The sequence below is a fragment of the Anser anser genome (assembly GCF_964211835.1).
Source record: "Anser anser genome assembly, chromosome: 23".
Taxonomy (NCBI): Eukaryota; Metazoa; Chordata; class Aves; order Anseriformes; family Anatidae; genus Anser; species Anser anser.
Window position 1 is genome coordinate 3,637,239 of NC_139744.1, and position 25,431 is coordinate 3,662,669.

At 48.4% G+C, this 25,431-nt stretch overlaps 2 protein-coding genes across 3 annotated transcripts in view; both read right to left on the reverse strand.

The window, feature by feature from the left end:
- Positions 1–1,074: 1,074 nt before the first annotated feature.
- Positions 1,075–17,676, reverse strand: DCAF7 (DDB1 and CUL4 associated factor 7). Its single transcript, XM_083809356.1, has 7 exons — positions 17,294–17,676; positions 11,487–11,645; positions 10,974–11,085; positions 9,763–9,881; positions 8,916–9,125; positions 8,221–8,338; positions 1,075–7,657 (listed from the first exon to the last, which is right to left on the reverse strand). The coding sequence occupies exons 1-7, from the start codon at positions 17,429–17,431 to the stop codon at positions 7,485–7,487; spliced, it is 1,029 nt and encodes a 342-aa protein (XP_083665482.1). The 5' UTR covers positions 17,432–17,676; the 3' UTR covers positions 1,075–7,484.
- Positions 17,677–18,827: 1,151 nt separating this feature from the next.
- Positions 18,828–25,431, reverse strand: part of KCNH6 (potassium voltage-gated channel subfamily H member 6) — a 31,615-nt gene continuing 25,011 nt past the window's right edge. For both annotated transcript variants that reach the window (XM_083809098.1, XM_083809097.1), the window contains 7 exons: positions 24,250–24,502; positions 23,564–23,757; positions 23,050–23,149; positions 22,476–22,763; positions 21,913–22,093; positions 20,562–20,760; positions 18,828–20,187 (listed from right to left, as the gene is read on the reverse strand). In XM_083809098.1, the coding sequence (XP_083665224.1) occupies positions 19,900–20,187; positions 20,562–20,760; positions 21,913–22,093; positions 22,476–22,763; positions 23,050–23,149; positions 23,564–23,757; positions 24,250–24,502 (1,503 nt within the window). In that variant the 3' untranslated portion in view covers positions 18,828–19,899. The remainder of the gene's footprint in view (positions 20,188–20,561; positions 20,761–21,912; positions 22,094–22,475; positions 22,764–23,049; positions 23,150–23,563; positions 23,758–24,249; positions 24,503–25,431) is intronic.

Here is a 25,431-nt window from a genome sequence, read left to right on the forward strand (position 1 = left end):
TGTCTCAATATTGAAAACAGTTGCTGGGATTTGGCATACAGAAATTTAAATTTCTTGCCTTCTTCCGCTAGAATGGAAGCGGAGAAACCTTCTTTGGAGAATTCTGAAGCACAGATCCAGGAAAAAGAATCTAGGAGGATGTAAATACATTTCTAGTGTAAAGACACAATTCTTAGAAGGAAGGCATCTTTTCCAAATATGGATTACTGGAACAAAGTCCATATATAGCTTAAACAGTGCATCTTTATAGGCAACTCTTTCCACTGTGGTCATGAAGCTTAAAAAGCTTTCATTTCAAAGCCAGTATACAAAGAATTAGAGAAGAATCCAGAAGTACACTAGTTTTCAGACAACAGTTTAGTTGAACCAGAGATAATCTAAATACTTACTGAAATCAGTCCTGCTCACCAAGTTTTAAGGTTAAAAACAGATTTCCAAGTTCCGCCACCCTATTCCCCTCTAGGTCCCAGTTCCAGCAACAATGACACCAGTGACAGAGCCTGTAAAGAAAATGCCCTTTAACAGAGGTCACCTATACATAAGACTTAGTAGCTAAATAAGGGCCTAATTGCTTTGTCTTCAATTTGCCTGTATTCAAAAAGCCTTAGAGACCAATTATTTGTATTAGAAAATCCCTCTTCCCCTCATCTTAAGTACCAGAAACATGCAGGCAGATAATTACTATTTGTTCTGTAGGGAAGAAGTACTATGCAAGGAAGTCAGAAAACACGAGCACAGACAACACGTGGTACATTTGTTTAAAAAAAAAGTAAATGTGGGTGTACTTTAAATATTAACCATTCTGTTCAAGTTGTCTTGTGACTGGTTTCCTAACAATATAATTATTTGGAGCAACCTGTAACTTATTGTAGCTAGAAATATTAAGTTAGTTTCGTTATTAGTAGGATAAGAGATTAATACATCTCACCAGTTTTGTAAAGCAGAGACAAGATAAAACAATCACCCTCCCTTTCACAGCAATGAACTTCACGCAGGATATGTGAAACCTGTTTTAAATATTTCCCTGCTAGTCCCACGGGTACCAGTTTCAACTCACCACACAGTGAACTGCAGTCAATCTACAAATGTTCCATTTTTATTACAAAGTATGAAAGGCAGAAAATACTGTACCTAATACACAGGAGGCTGAAACTTAGAAAGAAGGTTAAAAAATTTGAATAAAACTACATAGGAAGCAGGAAATAGCATAAAAGGATGCAACATTCCACTTTCAAGCGACTTCAGAAAATTGCCTTAAAATTTACAGAGTTTCAACAGTATGGTTCCATGACTCAGGTGTTAAAATCCATTGTAACAAAACCTTTTGCATTTTCTCCATAAAAATAAAGGAGTATAGGGACACTGCAGTTATCCATGTCAACAACATATGTCTGTTGAATAGCAGGATACTAGGATTCCTCTAGGACAGTATAGTAGCAAAGTTGCAAATCTCAATATGGAAGGTGGAGAAAAGAAGGACAGAAGTAAAACTACTATTGCTTTAACATATTTTAGTGAGAACAAGAAGTCGGGAGTTTCATATGAATGTTTGTACAATCATGCTACAAAGATTACACCTTCAGGAAATTACCACAACGGGACCGTGAATGGAAAGAGCAGAAGGGAAAAAACACACAAAAGTAAACATCTCCTACTGACTATCGGTAACAAAAATGCTTCGGCGCAACAGATTTAAATTACATTTTACACTGCTAGCAACCCAAGTTTAAAAAAAAAGGTTCCTTTTAAATAGTAGATTTCATAATTCATATTCACCAGGTTGTCAGAAAAGCAACACATCGCTTCACAGCTGTACTATGACTTTCACTAGTTCTCGCATTTCTGCCTTTGTTCAGATTCGACAGACCGATTGTCGTCTCTAACAGAGGAGACTTGAGAGTCACACGTTTTACAATCGTGAGAGCAAACTCCAAGGGATGTTGACTTGTGGCTATCAATGAGAGCTGGAACATGGGCTTACAGCTACCCTTTGCAGCGATATTTTTCGGGAAATAATCTTTTTGTTAGATTTTCTGAAAGGGAGTAAATTTGATGTCATACAGAAAGTCATACAGATTTTTTTTTTTTATGAGTATGAAAATCCTAGCTTGATGCTGAGTATCAAAGGCTGCACAAAAGGCCACTGAGATACATGGCAGACAAAGTTATCTTCTGAAATTAGACAGCAGCGAGCAAGTCTCACAAGTGCCTTTGTCTCTGGAGTCTGCCCACGAATGATGAGCATTCAGTAACTGGTGCTTAGCTGCATTTTTAATTACTGCTTTTTAGTGCTGGTGAATGCTGCTGACCAAAAGTTCTGGAAATCTCTTCCTAAAAGAAGAGTCGGGGCATGCTGAATTCCTCTCAATATCCTCAACAATAAAACATTTCCGACTCTTCTCAGGTAAGTAGGGTGAAATACAGCTGCCTCTCTAAGCAAGCATGAGAAAGTGCTCGTTAAGTGCCACATACAAATAAATCCCCGGATTCTCCGCAAAGATCAAGAGAAACAGGGACACAGTTGACAGTACCTTGCCCATTCCAGAACAGGTTTTGGACACCTTGTTTTTAATGTCCCCTGTACAATAAATACAGGCCTGCTCTGGAATATTGGTCTGACAGTAGAAAGCAGTAAATGTGTAGAGATAACCTGTACTAACTGGTAAGATAACCGTATGGACGTGAGGTGGTAGGGCCATTTTGCTAACCTGCAATGGGAAGACTAACCATTTCAGTATTTTGATGGAACTGTAACTCTGCAATCCATCGAGCCAATAGCTTACCCCTGCTGCCATTCATCCTTTTGAGGATGTTCTGAAAGAGACAAAACACCATTAAACACGAGGAACTGACAAGCTCCAGAATTTAGGCTGTGTGAATTTACAGACGGCAGCAGCAATTTTTCTATCACAAAAACGTTACCCAAAGAATCCAGCCAGATCTGTACACCACCAACCTGCCACCACTGCCGTCAAACAGTAGAAGAGAGATTGCCAAACACTGCCAAGTTCCTAAATAAAGCAAAAGGGACTCCCTGGGTGACAAGCTGCGCTAAATTACTTGGGGTGACCTTGCAAGGTTGTGTCATTCTCTGAATACAGAGCTTCAGTTTAACATAAACAGTATTGTCAAGTGCTCATGGTTTTGGTGTTTAGTAGAAACAGATGAGGGTCCACTAGATACTGACAGCCATAGCCAGTTGAGGATTTCAGTGACTGTTGTATTTAACATTTCATACAAAACACAGACGAACGCCTACCATAAAAAGGCTGAGGAAAAGATGACTCTCCTCCTAATCTTACCAAAAATATACTTGTTAAAGTGCCATCTGCAAGAGAACAAAACAGACACACTCAGCTTTCTTAATTTACATTTAAAACAAGCACAAGAGTATCTGTGAATTCCAATATATTGGACTTCTCCCCTCACCTAGTCCCTGGTAGGCAATGATCTACAGTTGAGCCTGATGCAGCTTTCTCAGTGCGACACCAGGCAAAAATAGATCCTTTTACTATTATCCAGAACATTCAGGAGAGTAATTACAGCTAAGTTTTGAAAGGATCATTAACTTTGACTTATGAGAGGCAGTGCCTCCCCCTTTTAAGTACATTTCAAGGTTCCATACGGAACAACCTGTATTATCAGTCTCCTGTCATACCGCTCTTTGAAAGCGCCGCTTCCTTTCTAAATAGATTGTCAAAGCACTCACATCCTTGCCTTTTAAATCCCTGCACACAGAAGCACAAGTCCGGTATACACAACCTACCATAGGCCATTTCATTTAGACAATTAAGGGTTAGCATACTACACACTAATTCAACATCCAACTTGTATTCTGGATGTTTTCCCCTCACTAATGAGGTATTACACAATTGAAATCTCCTGGTTGAAGCCCATATACTAGCAACCGGTTGCCCACATAATAGTAGAAATCTGTGGAAAGCTTGGTTTAAACGGAACATAACAACAAGACAATAGCATAATATCTGGAATTAATCAACTGGAGTGCTACACAACTACCGAAGCCAGAGAAAAATGACATTTCTGTACCAGAATCAAGGCCTTGCCTGTACCAAAATAGGCTGCGATTTTCTGCTTTTCTAACCTCACTGATGCTCAGACTTTTCCCTTAATGTTACTGCATACTCAAGGGATATGAGGCATTTGAAAGCAGTTGCTCTGCACCCTCCAGCAAGCACAAAATAATCAAGATCAAATGCTGAAGTATTTATATCCATGAACTTAGAAAAAAAATAATGCTTATGGGGGTTTCATACCCAACATAATTGAATGTTATGCCAGTAAAATGCGATAAACTCTATCTTCTGATTCACAGGGTACAGTGGCAAGTCTCAGGGTTTTATTTTATCTTGCAAATAAACTTGAACCAGCAAGTAGACAGTTAGCTTGCTGCCACTGTGTCAGCAGGTGCTGGCAAAAGGGCACCGAAGTCTCTCACTTCCTCTCTAGATGGAAGTGCCATTTGCACTACAGAACATCTCACCCATGAGGATTTTCATGTCTTCTCAGTCATTAACCTTTCAAGCGACTTCTTTGAAAAGAAGCTATTTTAAGTAGCGTTTCCCTGTTCCAAAACAGCCTCTGGTGATTTTGAATGTAATTTCATACAAAGAATGACAACAGATTATGCCCAAAGCAACATGTTATAGACCTAGAAGGTAGCCCAACTGGCTAAACAAACAGGATATGAGTTTTATTTAGAATCCACTGGAGTCCACAAAATTCCTTCACTTGCCTTTGAAGAGTTTGGAATGAGAATCCAATACCACAAGCGAACTTCCATCGGTTTTATGAATGGAAGGGCTGACACTCCAGGTTCACAACAGAATTGTACTCTTAACACTAGCAAAAGCTACCTGGTTATTTGACTATTAGCCCCTTCACGCGTGCTCTTTTCATCATCTTAGTACAAATAGAGATTCTATTCCTAGAGAAGCAGGCTGTATTTGTCATTTAGTATAGCCAATGGAGTCTTTCGGTGACTTTATTTTCAACTAAATTAGCTTATGTCTTTTTTTAAAGCACAATTCGACAGTTGCAAAAGATCTGTTCTTAAGCTAAGCAACAGGCACATTCATCCTTTACTCATGCCATCTATTTAAGAATGAGACTTCAAAGCACAGAGGGGACTCCTGAAGTACTAACGTTACAGGTAGTTCCTGCCATTCCCCAAACCACAAGTTAAATTAAAAGCTTGTCTGGTAACAACTGACTTTGCAATCCAAGCCAAAGTTAAAATCCCTTAGTGACACACGGCATAATATCCACTGTTCGTAATTAAACAGCACATTACAAGTGTGTGCACATTTTTATGAGTTTCTAAAGCTCTGCACGTAATTATACGCTACTACTAAGACAATCCTAATTTTCATTTAATTCTGAGTATTTTCCAATTTAAGATGAAGCACTATTTAAAAGAGTTAGAACCCAACTGTTTGGCTAACACCGTTCTGATACCTAGATCAAATCTGTGGAACACACTACTCTCAGCACCACAGCTAGTAAGGAAAACCGACCTTCAAGTCAAATGGAGCCTTCTGTCAAAAAATCCTGAACACAGAATGCCATTGACAAACCACGAGCTTAAACTGTGTTAGAGTTTCTTGGCTCTGCAATTAAAAGGGGTGATGGAATAATAATGCTGTTTCTAATGAACTACAAACAAATTCACAAGGCCGTGCTTTTCTGAGCTCATGCTGAAAAGTAATCTGTAGAAGAATATTTCTCCATGTCCAGAATGACAAAACTTTTCAGAGCCTGTTCTGTACGTGACAGCACTTTCAGCGTCAGTTTTACTGTTTCTCAGCAATCTCTTTTCCCGACTTGCCTTTGGCTGCATAAACCAACAAAATTCAAGTTTGCCAGTGTCCTACTATTTATAATGCTGCCTGGAGTTGTAGGTGAATATACATTAGGTGGAAGGCTGATTTTGATAATTTCTGACGTTTACATCAAAACTCAGCTGATATAGCCTCAGAGCCCAGCTACAGTTGTCATGTCTTCGCTGGGAGAGCACTGTGGAACATCGATCTGAATAGCTGTGTTATATTAAGACTTCACTGAAGATTTTTATCTTGCCTAATCCACTCAGCTTTGATTGCAAAGTATTACTGTAGAGCATTCCACTATTCAAAACAGAAACAGATGCCCCTGGACACATCCCAAAAAGACATGAGGATGACAAGTGCCAAACCATAGCCTCTGTGGCACTGTTTCTTTCATTTGAAACCCATCTTCTGTGCATTACATTAGGGAATTCTTTCTTTCAGAGAAACAGCTTTCATTTGGATAGCAGACCAGCTCTTCCAACTCATCTCCTCATTCAACAAGACCTGACAGTACAAAGCAAATACGTTTAGGAAAAAAAGATTGCTTTGCACTCCTTTCAAGAACTCCCAGGAACACAGGCCAAATGCAAAGAAGCTCCAAGGTACAGGTTAACCACAAAATCTTGGTCATATTATTTGCCAATCAAGCAAGCTACAAAGTGTGAAACCATTTTATTTTGGTTCAGATAGTAAGCCCTCTAAGGGGAAATCATTTCATTGGAAATGTCAATCCAAAGTCCATTACAAATAACATTTTTTTGAGAAGTCATTTACCTCAGAGGGAGCTCAAGTCATGCAAGTATCTTCTTTCTGAAACCTATTACCATTCTGTTAGCTAACACAACTGCAGGAGACACACAATAAATTCAGTTATAATTTAAAAATAAGGCCTACCATAGTAGCAACTGCCTCTAGCATCAGAAAAGTGTAAGGAAATTGTGCAACAAGTACTTGTACTTCACAGCACCAGAAAATTCTGCCCAGGTAACCAGGTATTGAGAGCCAAGGCAACAGTTAATTCTGGCAGGCCTTTACTGCCAGGGAGCCTGCAGTGTTATTGTGACTTGTATCAACAAATATATCCTGCTTTGGGCCTATGGAAGTGGATCACATATCAAAAGTAAGAATTCGGGAGAAAAGCCTTACTCAATAGAAAGTTAGCCCAATATATAAAAAACATACAAATGTTTAAACAGTTGCGAGGCAGCAACAACAGGAATGATAAAGATTCCTGCCAAGGTGGCTGTTAACATCACCGTCTTTTTCCCCACCTTGTTTTGCACTTGCATCTGTTGAACTAGTTAGATGTGCTGCCCCAGCTGGCTGACAAACATGTGGACATACGCAGCAACTTAAAGCCTGCAAGCTTATTAACACAGTCAAACAAATATACAGAACTTTAACTGAAGAAAAAAAAAAGAAAACCAGAACCCAAAAGGTCCAAGAGGCTCAGCATGTCTCTGCATTTTAGAGTCTTGGGGACAGGAAACACCCGTCCTCGATTCTTGTAACAGTTTCTTGGAACAGTAGATGCAAAGCAACAACAAATACTGGCCACTTGACTTGTGTTGTTCTTACTTTAGAGGGGAGGGGAAATTATACGGCCTTGCCTCAATTCGGCATGAAGCAGTAATGTTACACTCTCAAAATCTCCAGGCAGTTGTTGTAGCAGATAGCTATCCAGTCTGGCTGAGTTGATGCCCACTGTACATTGTTGATTTCTCCCTCTGCTGTATAGGCCAAGATAGGGTCCTCAATGGCACGAGGCATTTGCTGGATGTCCCAGATGAGAGCCTGATGGTCATCCGCTGCACAAGAAAACAAAACAGTAAGTAGAATCAAAGTACTATGGGATCTCCTTACATGGGATCTCCCTAAAAGGGGTGTAGTAGAAGCAGGTAGATAGAATATGGCTGTTGCAGTCCAGATAAGAAATCAAGATGGAGGTACAGTGAGCGATGCAGCTGTTCTCCAACAAAACGTGCACACATCTTTGGATAATTATGCGTTATCCAAGACAGTTATAAACCAAACAATCCAGGGAACTCCAATTGAAAACATTTAAGAACTAGCTTGCAAAAAAACATTAAGAAGTGTGGAAAATAAAATAGCTTAGCCAACAGAGATGCACAGTTTGGGCACTGTGCTCACTACTGCCTCCCAATAAGCAGGTGTCTATTTGCATAAAATTTTTAGGAAAGTCTCTAATAAAAGGCTTCTAAACTTCAGGTAATCTTTAGCAAAAGGCAGTAAGAGAAGTGCATTGACTTTTTGGAAGAGAGGATTTTGCAAATGTAATGGAAAGCTCCCAAGCAGAGATTCACTAACATAGATGGCGAGAGATTGATCTGGAATCTCTTTCCACACCTACCTGCTGTACAAATATGGCAGGAAGAATGAGGCGCCCAAGCAATTCCATTTACACATGCTCTGTGGTTGTTTAACCTGGCAACAGGAGTGCAGGGAACTCTGACATCCAGAATCACAACCTTCAGAAACAAAACAACTAAGTTAATAATTTGCATTTTTTATGTTTTCCTCCAGAAAACAAAAAGATTTGGACTACGGCGGTAAAGGCTTTCCCGAAGGGTGTACCTGGCAAGCACACACTGTTCTCAAAAGTTTCTAGCTGGTCAGCAAATTGTGTGTATCTCAAAAAGAGTCAGGCCTCACCAGGAAGGCTTGTGAGTTATGAAAAAATGGCAAATGAGTTATGCTCCCCTGAAGCAGCACAGGCGACAAACTAAGGTACACTGCCTTATGCAATGAACTGAGAAAGAACAGGATGACTAAAATACTTGCATTTATGATTTTATGTGAAAGCTGTTGCCCAGCTGGCTCACAGACCCCTCTTAAAAAATCAGCTAAAATGTTTAGGAGCCCCAGAGATCTCCAAGTTTATAACGCCAGTTATGTTTAGCTCCTACTGAAATTGCTACAGTAAGAAGTGGTACTTAATCATACTCCACATAACGACATTGCCCCCTTCCTTCAAAAAGGATTAAGAGCTGAGCAACCTCCCAAAAATCACAGCCACTAGCACCCCCAGGAGAGCTAATGCCTCACCTCCATGCCATCCATAGCCATTGTAGCAAGGTAGTTGGGATCCTGCTTGTTCCAGCAAAGACGCAGCAATGGATGGTGCTGTGGGTCTTCATAAATTATGGTGCTATGTTCCAGATGACGGAGATCGAACATCCTCACCGAGCCATCTGCACCAACCGAAGCGAACATATCTCTTCCACCACCTGCACGGCTAAATGCTATGTCATACACCTGCTCGGCACCAGGGCAGAGAAAAACACAACCTCAGTTTTAGTGAGTGCACTGCCTCCTAATTCACAGCAAAATGGATTTTCCATATGGATAAGAGAACTAGTAATGACATTTTCTGTTAAATGCTTGAGGTTCCTAGCTAGTTTTTAAGTCGCTACATTCGCCAAAGGGAGGGGAAAAAACAACAACTAGTCATGTCATTACAGGATTATTCACTGAAACCGAACACATTTGTTTTCCAGACTCAGATTTTGTTAAAATGAAAGAATCCTGTAAGCTGTTTATTGCCTTTGGTATGCAGTTGATTACAATTCTAGTTTGATGCTTTATCTAATTTTTCTAAAATGTTCTAGAGCGTAATCTAGTAAGACAAACATATTCTCAAGCCCAGATTTTATGATGAGTAAACAGAGCAGTTCTGGTAGCCAACAGTACAGCTTGAATCAGTTTGTGATGTATAAAACCTGTATATCTTAGCTATAACTAATGCATATCAAAGCCATGAATCTTAAGTTTTAGATACATTGAATTTTTGGATAACCAGATTTCTCAAAAAAAAAGAAAACAGAAAAACCCTTTTCCTTTTCTGCTGCTTTAAAAATATGCAGTGTAAACAACCAAAAAAAAAAGTCATCACCTCTTTGTCATGCGCAATAAGTTGGGTCTTAACATGGCCAGAGACCAGATTTACTCTTCCAAGAACCTGTCCTGTCTCCAGACCCCAGATAGTGCAGGTCGTGTCAATACTAGAAGTACCTGAAACAAAAAGGCTTCTGTTAGCAAAATGAATATTCTTAATACGATAATTTGTGAGAATTTTGCTAATGACTTATTCCATTAGTGTAATAGCCACTGACATCTACAGATCAGAATAGCTACAAGAGCAGCATACAATTAAAGTCAAGGATGTCAACCAGCCAGCAGTCTGCCATGCATTTAAATGACCCAAACCCTTTAGCTGCAGAAAGGGTCTTTCACACAGGAATAAAGTGTAAATAGCTCATGTCTGCTTCAATCTATGCAGAAGCCTGATGCAGCTCTGGGATGAACTTCCCCATCCTTTAAGTCTCATGCACATGTCAAAACCAAAGCCTAATCCTAGAATTGCAATAGCACATCATTATTAACTGATTGCTTCTGTGGACTGAAGGTGGGGCTAGCAGTAAAGCTCTTAAGAGAGAAGCAATGCAACATGGAAAAAATAAATCATGTAGTAAATAATTACTAAGACACATTATCAGTGTTAATCTCTGGGCAAATCCCCCTGACACGAACGGCTGTCCTCCTCTGGAAAACAAACCTCTGCTGAATCAGTCATCATGGATTGACAATTTGTCCCAAAGGCTAAAATTAAGCCTTAAGCATTCAGCCCCCTCCTCCAACTGATTTAAGGGTTCCTGCCTTTACTCCTGCTACTGAAACGATTTTCAGAAATAAAAAGCCTGGTACGGAGTTTTCTAACCACTCCAGAACACACCGAATAAGTCACAGGAGTTCACATCCGCTTTTACTCAGCACTGGAACACCAGCTCACCAGCCCTGAAGGCTGATAGCTCCTATCTGCAAGGTAGGAACAACTGAGGCAGCAAAGGAACGCCCCTAACCCAACCTCAGCGACCCGCTCCGTACTGGAGGGGCCACCTTTCAATACAAAAGAGTCTCCACGAGCTGGCTTTTTTTTGAAACCCAAGACAACGACAGTTTCTCTGACGTACAAATTTGTCTGCTTGTTAGTTACCAGACTGCTGATTGCAGTGACAGCAGTCAGGCACATCTGGGATTTCACCAGACTGAATTCAGAAGTGTGTCTTTTTCACGCCAAAAACCGCAGCGTTTTGTCAGTCTCACCTAGGAGGTACGGATCCACTTCATTCCAATCAAACGATGTTAGCGGAGCACAGAAATCAGAGTTCTTGTTATTGTTCAGCAAGCACTCCAGCCGGGTCTCTGTTTCACCCACCTTTAGAAAAAGCAAAACATCTGACTGAAATAGAAACACCACGCGACTCGTTCCACTTGTACTTCCAACACCGAGTGCTAATCCCGGGTTTCTTTCCTTCAGCTTTACAACCTAAGTGTCTGGAAAACACAATCACCACCTCTATCTTCAACCAGGTGATTAAACCAGCAACTACCACCATAATTCTGCCTCTTCTACAGTCTTCGTATTTAGTAGCGTTATTACTACAGTTAAGAAAAAATTATTCAGTGCTCTGCCTTCGTTTTGTGTCTTAACCTTCACACTGCAGCAAGCACAAGACAACCTGAAAGGAAAGTGAAAAATCTGGTCTCAAGTAAAAAGGAGATAAATATGCAGCAGTTAATATCCGAGTTGTCTCTCCCCAGGGAGGATTTACTCACCCTCCACACACGCAGGTAGTCACCGCTGGTTGCCAACAGGTCTGGGTAGACTCCCTTGGTGTCTGGGATCCACATCAGCTTTGTGGTAGGGTAGGGGTGATCAAAGGTGTTCCTGCAAATGAACTCCGAGCTCTCTTCATCCAAACCAACAAGCTGCACCTGTAAGAAACCATATTTAAAAAGAAAGCATTTTTATCAAAATAATCATTTATAATTAGTGCATTAGGACAGTATTTCAGAAGGATGCCTTCTGTAACCTCAAGGACAATTACAAAGGACCATCACGGCAATGGAATGAGAAATCTTCAAAGCTGCGCTTACAGGCCCAGCTGGGAAGCAAAGCGAAGCACCCATCATCACCACAGTGCTGTACTTTGAAGACAAGATCTCGAGTGAAGCAAAATCCAAGCCTGAAGGACTAAAGCCCACCCTTCTCTTCCACACACTGCAACAGATCGCATCAGCCAACTCTCGAGCTGTTCTCGGTGTCACAGTAGCTAGCGCAGCCTGCCACAACTGCACCAAAGGAGAACGCAGATTAATCCCACCTGGTGTCAGAAAGTAAAGAGAATTCAAACTTGAAAAAAGGAGGGGGAAGAGAAAACGTTGACAAAATTATTCAACTGTTTTGTGTGAAGACCAAGAAAGCAGGCCTGCTGAAGAAGATTTTAGGTAGCTGATCTCCAAATTAGTATTTTTCTTCCCACGGTAATGTGATGAAGGGAAGGGCTAACTTGCCCAGTTGTTAAAGTAAAGCAAGACAGAGCAGACGAGAAGCTATCTCCACATAGCTCGGTCATGACAACACCTGAAGTAATGCTGGTAGTCCCAGACATTATGTTATTAGAAAAATATTGACATGTCAGAAAGCGCTCAGAGAACAATATGGTGCTGGGAGGATGTGTTTACCTAGCAGTGCCTACAAGACCTAAACAGGATGAGAGCCCCGCTGTGCTAAACGCTGCTCGAACACAAACAGCGAGGACAACTCATTGCAAGCAGTTTGTAAGCTGCTCACAGTAGGAACTTCCTAATACTTTCCACACTGCAGCTTCCTCCTGGAAACGGCGGCTTAATGGACTTACCCTACGATGTTTATCTGGACAATTCCTAAATATTCTGGTAAATGCAATTTGGTTAATGAACTACACATTAAAAGTAGACTGGAAATCACCATATTTCCCCCCAGACACACAACACCGCCTCTCCACCATCCTTCAGACCTTAAACTGAAGCATCATCATCAATTACGAGACAATTTAGAGGTGCTCCTAACAAATGCAACCCTTGCAGCTTGTCAAACTGAAGATCCATCCATCCTTTCCACCCTGTAACAGACCTCAGAAGACATCAAAATAAGCCTCTAAAACCAGGCTACGTCTGCCTCGCACTCCCCTCACTGCAGCTACTCCACTTCACACTCCACCACGAACCAGCCCCGGATCTCCCGGTCTTCTGAAGCGATTGACAAAAAGCTCTCTGACTCCTTCAGGGATCAGAAACGCTAAGCGGATTTCACAAAGGAAGCAAGTTGTCCTTGGTCACAGAAAATCTCGTGGCAAGGTCAGAATCAGAAGACAAATGACTTCTAATCATTTCTTTCCCTTTGCTTACGCTGTTTGCAGCTCAACGTGAGGGCATTCAGCCTGTGCAAAGCAATCACCATTCCCCAAGCAGCAGCAGATCTCAGACAGCAGAGGACTCCCTTTCCTGGTGTCAACTGACAGATCCCCGCGCTGCATAATCGTGTTTAACCCCTCTGCAGAAAAAGCAGCGACTACGTAGCAAGCCAATCGCTTTGTGATCTTGGACATTTTTTGGTGCAGGCCAGGTTGGAGAACAAAAAGCCCCGTAAGGGCACAAGACCTCCTGGCACCTGCTGAGGAGCAGGTGCCTGCCGCTGACTGTCAGAGCCGGCAGCAGCCCGGGGTAGTTCTGAGCAGGAGGCACTGGTCTGCCCAGAGACAGCAGCAGAAAATACTGCTTGAGGAGCTCTGTTCTCTCCTAGCTCAGCATATTCGAAGGTCTGACTCTTCTCTTCGGACCCGATCACACGCAGCGACTACCGAAGCCCTCCGTCCATCCTCTTGGCGCAGGCTGCGGAGAACGACGGAGTTATTTTCAGGATGCTGCCTGTATGAGAGCCCCGTCTCTCCCTCCTGCAAGCGAGGCGAGATTTGCTGCTGTCGACTACTGCACGAAGCAGTGCCTGAAGGCTAGGCCAGAAAAGCCTGAGGAGATGCTAAAACCAAAGTAATCGTCAGTCAGGAGACGATCTGAACCCTTCTGCATCTACCTGTAACTCGTTCCGGTGGGAAAATGAGGACAAGGGGGTTCAACCTCCATTAGTTTTGCGATTATGCTACGATGGCAGCCAGGAAGGCTACATGATTATTTTATTTCTCCCATACATCAGGATACGCTGCAATTGGCTGTGTGTTTTCCTATCGCAGCCCCAGCTTTTATTTACCTGAGGCTTATTTGCAACACTGCATCTGAGCAAACAAGCGCCTTCCATCAGCATTCATTAACTTCCCCAAAATTCCCTCTTCAACACGATCCAAAAGAAGAATGACATTTCACAATTATTTTAGGGTCAGACACAGTCAGACACTGCGCTGTTTGACCTTCAACACGTGATGGACTTGTCTTTGCAACCCTAAACCTTACAGAAAAATCAAAACCACAGCCTTCTGGTACAGCAACCACCCGGAACGCTCTCCGATCTGAGGCGCTGCGCGGGAGAAGGTGGCAGTCTGGGAAACGCGTGGTCACAACCTGTCCGTCTGCTCCTGCGATGGGAGCGAGCAGCTCACAGCACCACCTCCTCCTGCTTTCTACCTCCCATTTCACCTCTGTCTTACAGGCACGTCCTGAAATCAGCCTTCCTGCCGTTTTCCACAGATCACTCCTGATCCCCGAAGGCACGGTCAGGGGCCCGCAGCTGCCTCCCGTCGTGCCAGCGATCCGCGAGACGTTCTGAAGCCTAACAGCAGTTCGCTAATCCGCAGCGTTCAGGAAAAGCCAGCCTAAATAATTTCAGCTCTTCCCGCTGGAGCAAAGTCATCTGTCTTATAGCAGGGAACCGATCAGTGCAGGTGTAGGAGCTGAACCAAAACTCCCTGGGGGTTCAGAGAGATCCTGGCAATCAGCTTCCTCCTGTGCCCTACAGCTCATTAGTAGTTGGGGAGTGACAGCAGTTAGAAGAGTCTGGGAATTGGGGACAGCAGGAAATCGGGGTTTTGCAGTCAGCAGAATTGAATCCCCCACAAATTAGAGGTGCAGAGAGACCTTTTATACATGTAGCCACAAGTACTCGGAGCTCTGGTAATTACTACAGAAATGGAAACTCCCCGAAATGAAGGAGACAAGGATCTGTCCTCTTCCTTCCCCTGCAATTCCAACCCCAGCAGAAGCTGCTGCTACAATGAACGCTTGGTGCATTAAATCTTTTTAAAAACACCTTCCAAAAAATAAATAAAACAGGAGAGTAACAGGGAAAAGGTATATTGACCTATTTGGTTACGTTTTCAGCACACTAGAATTGCTGTTCCGATCTGGGCTTTGGTGCAGTAGGGGGAAGGAAGGAAGTCGGTTATTTAGAACAAAACACCGCAGCAACAGGAACAGAAATGTTCGGTGCTTGTCAAAAGCCTCCAAAGATATCTGAGTGCAAGGAGAAAGCTGAAATGAAAGTGAGTTTTCGTTAGCCTTTTGATTGGTTCCACCTGCAAGTGTATTTTGATGTCAGAAGTTGGCAACGTAAAACATCTCAACCGCGCAGGGTGACTTAGGCAAAAGGACAAAGCTGCCACACATGCCTGAAAAACCTTAAATTTCCACTTATCTCAGAACTCGGGTTGAAAAAACCTGCTCTAAGCACAACGTTATGGACTACTTAGGACAACTTCAGTTTTACCACACACACGGACAAGAGGCTGGAGCTGAAAGAACTCACAGCTGGCATGCACCCTGCACGACCGCGCAGGGTCTGTCCTAGAGCTCCCAACCTGGAGCCCGAAGCCACTCCCCGAGGGTTTGAGCATCCTCTGAAAGTTTCAGCGAAGGGCTGAGAGTCTCAGAGAGACACCACGAAGAGCGTGCAAATAACCGAGCACTCCCAAGCTCCCTCTGGTCTCCAAAGAAAAGACAACGCCAATACTCTGCGCAATAATACCACTTGCCTTTATCCAGGAGGGCTCTACCTATTATCACCTGCCTACAGCAGAAAACTGCACTGAAAGCACCTTAAAAAAAAACAAAACCCCACCCCTCACCACACAAAAAAAATAGCACCCTTTAAGTGTCACAGCAAAACATCTCAGCAAAGCGAAGGCCACGTTTCACTGCGTTATTGTACAAACTGAGCTTTTAATCACACATTTTCTTTACTTCCAGACTGGCACCTCGTCCTCGTCCAATTACTCTCCTGCTATTCACACCACGCTGCATAAATACAGAACGAGGTGCTTCCAGGGACCGGAGTCAACAGGATTGTCAGTCCTGAATCACTGAGGGCAGGAGAAGCTCTGGGGGATGTTTACAGACAGCGGTAATTTACATAGTCCTACACAGCTTCTGTCTGCAACAACTAAGTGTAAAGGATAAAAAAAAAAATGTGGCTGACTCAACTGCCTTTATGGTTGAAGCCTGAACCGAAAAGCAGACTTGATAGCGCTGTAATTGGGAACAATAATCCCCGGGGAATGACCCAAACTGAAAAGCACCAGAAACACGTCCCTTATTAACCAACTCTACCACTTCTAAACAAGAAAAAAAATATATTCACAGGTTGGCGATTTGGCCTTTAAACAAACGGAAAGTTTTTGAGCTCAGTGAGCTGCAATCCCCAGCACCCCGATGGCGCTCAGCGGCGGGAGGACACAACTCACTCGTAGCCGGATCAGTGGCTGGACTACAGCATGCTCCGTGAGCATCATGCCAGGACTGCTGCAGGTGCAGTGATTTAACCGCTCTGAGATGTCACCCTGCCCCTTCTGATCACATCTCACGACATCCTCCCCAAAGCCCAGTCCCCGACACCAACTTTCGGCCTTATTTTCTCCGTTAAGCAGCTCGACAAAGCTACAAAACATGCATACTATAAACACAAAGCTCTACTTGCAACAGCTTCAGTTTCACACAAGTTTCTGGATGCTCTGTAGCTGGGTTTATTTCCTCATCTCTCCCCTGCCTGTATGCATTCACCACCCCAGACGGATGCATTAAAGGCTGTTGAGAGATGAAGGGTGAAATGCCTGAAGAGACGGGCACATCTCTGCTACCTGCACAAGGCTCCCTGCTTCGATCTGGAGGGAATGCTGAGGATACGACCACGCGCTTCGTGTCAGCATTCCTCTCAGAGCCGAGTAAAGGCACCGAGGGATTACAGCCTCGTGAAAAAGCCACCACAGCAGCCTTCCACGAGGAGAAAAAACGGTAAAAAAAGGCGTAACACTTCTGACGGAGCCTCACCCCAGCTCCCAGACTTGAGTCCTGGCCGAAAACTTTCTGCACAAAAAGCCGGGGGGGGGAGGGGGGGGGTTGAGGCCAGCGAGGAGACCTCTCTGTGAGCAGCAGCACCCCCACCTCGACCCCTCGGCCTCCCGGCACCCCAAACCCCACAGGGAAGGACCCAACCGGGGGGGGGCGGCACCCAGGGGAGGCCCCGCCTGGCTCCCAGAGCCGGGGCCGAAGCACGGGACCCCCGCAGCCCCCCCAACCCGCGGGGGTGGTGCCCGGGGCGGAGGGGGGACCCCAAAAAAACCCTCCCGGGGCCCTTAGGGGAGGGCCGTGCCCGCGCCCACCTTGTTGTTGTACTCCTCCACGAAGCTGCCCAGCGCCAGGCGGAACCGTTTGTCCGGCCGCACGCTCCAGTTCATGGCGTACACGGTCCATGGCGCCTCGTACTTGTAGATCTCCTTCCGCTTGCCGTGCAGCGACATGGCGGGGCCGGGGGGGGGGACCGGGACCGGGACCGGGGACCCCGGGCTGGGCTAAGGGGGGGTGGGGGGAGGGCGCTGGGCCCTGCTGAGGGGAAGGGGCCGGGGAAGGGCCCGAGGCAGGCGCTGGGCCCGGCCGAGGAGGCGGCGGGGAACGGGGGAGGCCGCGGCGCCCCCAGGCCCGGCCTCAGACGCCCGGCGGCGGCCGGTTGGGATTCGGGCCCCTCACACAACGGGAGCGGAAGCCGCGCGCGGAGGCCCGCCCTCTGAGCGCGGGTTGGGCGCCTCTGGTGTCAATTAGCTCGGCGGTTGGCTATTGGGTGTTTTTCACGTCCGTTTGGCGCTGAGCGGTATTTTATTGGTTGGTTTGCCCTTCCCTTGCCGGGATAACCTACCGCGGAGGTTGGTCCCGCCCTAGAGGGAGGCCACGCTCGTTCTCGGCATCTCATTGGCTGCTGGGGGTTGCAGCGGCGCGAGGTGGGCTCTTGAGCCCTTATTGACAGCCGATTGGCTGGAGGCGCTGTCTGTCACCGCAGCCCGAGGCCCGCTTCAGGCGCTCCCTGTTGTCGCGAGTTCGAATCCCGCCTCCGCCGAGGGGCGGGCGGGGGTGGGCTGGCATGCAATTAGCCGGAGTTTAATTACGGGGCTTTACGTTCAGTAACGCCAAGGAGCCCGGCTGTGCGCCGGCTTCCCAGGAAGCTCCTGCCTGCAGCCGGGCAGGCTGAGGCACAGCGCCTGCCTTGAGCCCCTCATGGCGGGGCAGGTGGTGCCTGGGGACCCAGAACAGGGTGCGGGTGCTCCCTTGGGTGCTCCCTGGGTGCTCAGGTGCCTCCTGGAGCATGGCGGGGAGCAGAGGTGCCCAAACGCCGTGAGCCCAAAGCTGAGCTGGCCTGGCTACAGATGGTGGCTTTGTGGGACACGGCCAGGGCAGGGCAAAAAGCAGGCGGGGAGCAGCCCCCAGGGCAGAGATCAGCGGGGGGGGCAGGTCTGAACCCCGGGCCCTGCCTTCCTCAGGGGATGCGCGTTGGGTTCCAGGTAGCGCTATGTTATCCTGAAATCCAGCGTGTACCAAGGGCTCTTGGTGCGATCTCTGCCTGAGGTGTGTTTGCTGGATCATTTCACGTACACAGGGGAACAGGAGCACGCTGGTAAAAGTCAAAGAGCTTTCCCCGTTGTTGCTGAGACCGAGCTGCATCCTACTGGGAACGAATTGCCAACCAGCCCTGTCCTTGATCTGCAGGGTCTGCAAGTGGTGTCCATCAGCCCTGCACTCCCTGGAAAAGAACAGCTTTGTGATTTCACCACAACCTTTCCAGGGATCTTTACAGATCAGCAGCTTCCTCTGTACTGCCAGGAGTGAATTTATATATACTCCCAACAAACACAGCTGTAATCCACGTTAGGTGCCAAAAACATCTTTATTAGCAAAGTGTACACTAAAACTCCAGAGAAAGAGACGCTCACAGTTTTACTACTCTCAAAGGGAGCTCAATACATTACTTGAGCAGGCGGCCTAGGACTGTCACAGCATCTAACCGAACAGCGAGGCGGCAGTGCTAAGTGGGCTTCTCCTACGGGGGGTGCTGTGGGAGTCTGCCAGGGAAAGGGCTGAGGAGGAGGAAGCATCTATCAAACCTTTATCAAAAGAGAGAAGCTGGGAGGAAGGGCTGGAGATGAGGTGTCTGGGACTTTTCGCCTTTCTGGGATTGTGCTTTTGAGTTTTGTGCTTTATGTCCAGGCCGGTGACCAGCTGGGTTCCTACAGGGATTTGTGAGACGCGTGTTGGGGTTTGCAAGGCGCAGTTGGCCTTGCTGGAGAAGTCAGTGCCCTAGGACTCGTGCTGAAGCATGCTGAAGTGGCGGGGGTTGTTGGCTCTTAGTGTCTCGGTGGCCATCAGGTAGGACAGGGATAGCTTCTGTCCTCTGTCCTTGTCCTGGGCTTCCCACCTGCAGCTCCCCCCGGTACCGCACTGTGGAGATCTCCTCCTCCTCTGGTTGACTCCCCTTTTTGTGGTGCCCACAGGCTCCGCTGGGCCAAGCCCAGTACCAACGCAATGGTCCCGGCTCCGAAGAGCTGACAGCAAAGCGCCCTCGCGGCTGAGAGCCACGGATTTGCTCCCCTCCAGTCGCTGTGGCTCACTCGGCTTGTGCTGCTCTCGAGAGGAAGCCTTGGCAAGGAAGAGGCGGTGGGTGCTGTTTGGCCTAGCCAGCCTGTTGGTGGCCGTAAGAAAGAACTGCTCTGGGTTCACTATAATGTGCAAATGAAATCTACTCTATGGAAACCGCTGGAAAACGTTGATCTTGGAAGCCAGCCACTCTACTCTTCCTTTCACGGTGGCAGAAGACAGCTACAAATTATACCCCTGAGCCAACGGCATTGTCCTCCGTCTTACCCCTGCAGTCAAAATCAACATCAACTGACTGAGCTCACAGTTGAGGTTCCTCTTGACTTGCTTCGCAGCCCCCACATCTCTAACTTCCAGGAAGCACTGGGTCGGAGAGGTGTCTCTGAATGTCCTGGTGCTCGGAAGATGCCTCCAAGTGCTCAGGGAGGGAAGGGAAACGAGAGCCCCGCAAGAGTCCCTGGGTATTTGGTGCCCTTTGGTGGGGAGGCTCTGGGTTTGGGAGAGGTGGGGAATGGTGCTCCTGTTTGGAGTAGACCGTCATGGTTTCATCGGATGCCACGGCGAGGTGCATCCCGCTCGACAAGGAGTCCCTGGATTTCAAGTGGAACTTTTCTACCTCCGTGTAGCTCGGGTTCTGGTGGGAAAGGAGGAACCAGGTGGGTTATGGCAAAAGCAAAACAAAGTAGGCATGCTTTCTCCTCACCCCATCAGGCCTTAACCCCCCAAAAATGTTATTTTGGGCTTGGGGAAGCCTCGGAGGAGAGGAACCCACCCCATTCCCTACTGACTGGGAAACCTGGTAGCGCTGTGCCCACAAATCAGTGGCAGAAGCATCCCCAAAGTAGATCCTCTCCAGTTTCATGGCTCCTGGGCTTTGTCTGAACCCCAACAAACTTAGCTGTGTTTTGCATGCAGGGAGGCTGGAGAGAACTGCCGGCCCTCCGGGGCCCTTCATCTGGGGGCAGAAGGAAGCTCGGTGGGTGCTGAGCCAGGACGGGGTGGCCTTACCTGCCCCAGGGCCGTCTGCTCCTCATCCTCCAGGGGTGCGCAGGGGGCGAGCGGCTCCAGGCTCCGCGGGACGATGCCGTACATGGCCAGGTTGTGCGAGGACGGCGAGATGGGGCTGTACGCGGGCGGCACTTGGGACAGCTGGCGCTGCAGGAGCTGGAGGATTATATTAATGTCTGACGACATCCTGGACTCCAGCCTGGGGACAGAGCAGCCCAGCGTTAGCGCAGTGCGTCCCGCTGCACCCCGTGAGAGCCGGACCCGCGGATGGGCGGGGAGGAGGTGCTGATTCGGCTGCCTGCGGGTGATGCTGCTCTGCCTGGTGCTGCTTGGGGAGATTTTTAGCAGAGCTTCAAACCGGTGCTGCCACAGAGAGATCAGTCCTGCCGCCTCTCTCCTGCCACACTCAATTTTCCCCCGCCTAGTTTTATTTTTTTGTGGAGCCAAACCAGGATCTGGAGCAGGGAACTGAGCAAAGTTAAAACTACCCCGGAGGGGGGGAAAAACGCAGTGGTTAGTTTTAACCCGGATCAATTCTGCAGGCCAGCTGCCTGTGCTGACAAATGGGAGCAAGATGGGTTGGTGCCAACCTTTTTGAACGGAGTAATAGAAGGAAAAGGAAAAGCAGAATAAGCCCCTTCCTTCTGCCTTGTCCTAACCTTAGGTGAAACGAGCAGCTCTGGCAGCAGTGGGCACAGCTCTTCTTGCAGGCAATAGCCCTGGTAGTGCTATCAGAGCAGATGGGAGGTCTGGCTCCCATTGCTGGGACTGGCACCTTGGTGAGACACCGAAATATGTGCACGGGCACTGGGGTGAAGTGAGATTAACACGTGCAGCACCGTGAGTGGGAGAGCTGGCTGCTCGTGCAGGTGCTGCCTGGGGCCTTTAAACCCGTGTTTCCAGTGCAGTCTCTTCCTTTTTATTCAAAAATCTTGTCCTTTTTCTTATTTAGAAGGCAACGATGTGCATGAGGCTTGAGCAAGAGGAATTTTGCAGCTCTTTGCAAGAGGAAGAGGAGGCCTGCAAAGGGCTCAGGCTGTGAGCCTGGGCGTGCTTTCACGCCTGTGGTTGCATCAAGCCTGGAGGCAGTGGCAGAGCAGCAGATGCCAGTGGTGATGGGATGGCAGAGACGAGGTGCTGGGCTGCAGCCAGGGCCGAGACTTGCACTTTGAGAAGCTGCTGCATTTACAAATCACCTCCACCTCCTCCCCAAGGACTGCAGTGTCCCAGGGGGTCAGGAGGTGGCATCTGCTGCACACGGAGCCTGGTGCAGCCACCCTTGGAGAGCAGGAGAAGGTGATGGCCCAGAGTTCTCCCCCCAAGGTTCTCTCCAACCCTGTGCCCTGCCCACCTGCTGAGCTGGGCCTGCAGGAGCTCCAGCCTGGACTCAATCTGCCCTGGCCTGTAGTCGCTGTGCAGGGGGATGTCCCGTGAGCTGTGCACCAGGGAGACATGCTGCAGGGGCTCCGGGTGGTGGTTCGGCCTTCGGTCCTCCCAGAAGGTGAACATGTTGGGGATATCCAGGGGGGTGGCTGGAAGGAGAGGAGACCCCTCAGCACCTCTGACTTGTGTTCCCCAGCTTCCTGGCATGGAGATGCTCCAAGACCCACCACCCTACGTGCTCACGGAAAGCCACCCCCTGACATATATGGTGCTCAGGGAGAGTCCAGCACCCTGGCAGCTGAGGTGCTTATGGGGATCCATCACCCTTGGCACCCAAGTTGCTCATGGGCAGTCCGCCACAGTGGCACCCACCACACTTATGGAAGCTGCTACCTCCTGTGTGGCCCAGCACAGATCTGGCCCTTTGGGACAGCTCCAGAGGGGTCCCTGGGTGCTAGGAGAAACCCCATGGCACCGGCGTTACTCCTAGCATCCTTTCTTCCACCCTCCTACCAGCTGCAGATGGGCTACCTGTGTAGGACTGGCTGCTCTCCGCCGCCTGCTTGCCGACCTCCGTGCTGCTGACGTTGGCAGTGATGAGGCTGAGCGTGGGCAGAGCAAAATCATCCTTTTTGGATGCGGGGAAGGGCTCAGCTTTCGTGGGGCTGCTGGGCTTGGCCTCGTCGTCGCTGGTCTGGGAGCAGGGGGTGGTGCTGCTGCCCAGGTCATCCCACTGGTCCTTACTCAGCGGGTCCTGCGGGTTGGTGAGCTCTGAGTAGGTGTGATACTGCTCAGCATCAGAGGTGCCCGTGTCTGGGTCTGTGGGGCAGCACAACAGGTTAATTCGGGGAGTGGCACGGTGGTAAAATCAGCCCCCACCCCCTCTAGGGTGCTTGTAGGGCTGGGGCATCCTAAGGAGAAGAAGGGAAGGCAGCATGGGTGTCAGTGTGGGGGTGTACTGGGACAGAAGCACCGCTTTGGGGTGCCTGCCAGGGCAGCGATTGAATGGCAAATCCTGCTCCCTGGCTCTGCCAATGCTTCGGGCTGCGGAGCTGGCACAGGGCTGGGAATGGCCGGGGCACGGCGAGGGAGGCAGGGGACTCACCGGGCTTGTTGGGCTGGCAAAGGGAGTGCTTGCGTCGGCGCACCCGCCGGTAGGTGCAGTCGTACTCCTCGCTGAGCGGTGTGCGGGGAACGCTGTCTGCCTAAGGGACAAGAGGGGCTGGTCACCAGGACAAGGTGCCATGGCCCACCCATGGGTACCGCGGCCCATCCATGGGTACCATGTCTCATCCATGGGTGTCACAGTCCATCCATGGGCGCCATGTCCCATCCATGGGTGCTATTTCCCATCTATGGGTGCCATGTCCCATCCGTAGGTGCCACCGCCCAACCACCATCCTTCTAGGGCTGGTCTCCAGCCACCTCTGGCTCTTCTTCACTTCCCCATCCCACACAGCAACTCCTGGGCTGGTGTCAGAGCTCAAGGGACCCTAAGGGCTGGCCTGAGAGCTCAGAGACTGAGCGAGGAGCACAGCCTGATGTCCTCGCTTCAGCCCTCCCACTGGCCAAATTTAAGGCACTGACCGACCCATCCCCGGGACAACCCTAGCACTCACATCTCGCAGGTTGAAGGTGATTTCTAAGTTGCTCCAGAAGTTGTCGGAGAAGGCCGGGTACATGTCCAGAACCTCCAGCAGGTCCTCCCGCTGGATCTTGTGCAAGTCGCAGTAGGTCAGGGCCCTCACATCAGCATTGGACTTCCCTGGGCGGGCATAGAGGCTGATGGGCTCCCCGAAGATGTCGTTCTTCCCTGTGCCAACAGACAGCTTGTTAGGGAGAGATGGGGGCCCACTCCAGCTCTGCTGGACCAGGAGACCTCACTTTGGGGCTTGGGGAGAAGGGGGTGCCCAGAAACCCCAACCTTGAGTGTGGATGTGGGGATTACACCATGAAAGCCACCACTGATGGGGAGACCAAGCCAGGGCGGTGGGTCATCAGTGACAGCTGGGCACTGCTGAACCATGCCCTGCTATCTATCTTCAGTCCTTTGGGGCCTCTCCCCGTCATCTCCAGGCAATCCTCCATCCTACGTCCACTGGTATGGTGACCAGCCGGATGATGAGGATCAAATTTTCCTTCTCCAGGACTTGGAGAAGTCCTCTGCCCCTCACCTGCCGCCCTTTGTCCATCGCTCATCACCCTTTACCTAGCATTCCTTGTCCATTGCCCATTGCCCTTCACCCATCACCCTTCACCCCTTGCCCAGCGCCCCTCGCTCTCCCAGAAGGAAGGACTTCTCCACCTAGGATGGCCACCACAATGTCTTCCCGGAGGATCTCAATGGAGCCCCGGGAGATGAAGTAGAGCGTGGTGAGGACGTCCCCGTAGTGCACCAGGGTGTCTCCGGGCGGCGCGTGGGTCGTCTTGAACTTCATGGCCAGGGCTCGCAGGCAGCCTTTGCTGGCCCCTCGGAAAGCCTTGCAGTTCTGCAGCAGCGTGCGGTTGAGGTGGAGGCAGATGTCTGCCTGCAGGCAGTCGGGGAAGCCCTTCAGCACCTGCAGAGAGCGAGGGAGAGATGCCCTCACACCGCTGTCCCCAGGAAGGACGGCCACGGTCCTGCCCACCCCGGGGTGCTGCATGTTGTGGCCAAATGGGGAGCCCCCAAAAAGCCAAATCCCAAAGCTGGGGGCATCTTCTGAGCTTCCCTTGGTGGACGCCTGCTGTCCCTGGCTTGTACCACCTGTGCTGGGGATGAAAGCACTCCTGAGCAATAAATAATAATAATAACCAAATTAATCTATTTATACCCGCTGGTGGCATATCCCCCTTTCATCTTTCCACCCACTAATCTTGGCTAAATGAGAGCGCAAACTGGTAACGAGGTGCTGTCCTAATTAAACAGCACCTGCCTGAACGCCAAGAAGCAGCACAGGCCAGTTGTGTGCAGCAACAGCTAAATATACCCATGGCAAACACCTCTCCTCGAACAAAAGCTGAACCTGAAGGTGAAATCAAGGTAAAACTGGCGACACGGAGAAAGCCGCTGCCACCGAGGGCTTCGGATGCCTAGTCTGGATGCCTTAGTTCGGATGCCTAGTTAGGATGCCTTAGTTTCCCTACTGGGAAATCGGGGGCGGACACTTCGATCGGGACGTGGGATGATTGATCTGAGTGTATTGTGTCTTAGCAGCATCCAGCAGGAGCTGGTGTGAGCAGAGGCACGTCCAAACTCAGCTCGTCGCAGGGGATTTGTGCCAGGCCCTCTGCTTTGCGGGGTGCTGTGGCTTCGCTTCCAGCTATTGCCACCAACGTCCAGCTCAGGGTGCTCCCTCCATGGGAGAGGGGTAACCTCAGGCTATCCCAGCAGCAAAGCTCCCAGTGCTGCCCAGTTTATTGAGGCAGCAGCTGTTGAATTAATGCAAATCTGTCCCCTGGTAGTGCTCAAGGATGGAGGAGGATCAAGTCTTTGAAAAAAAAAAAGGGA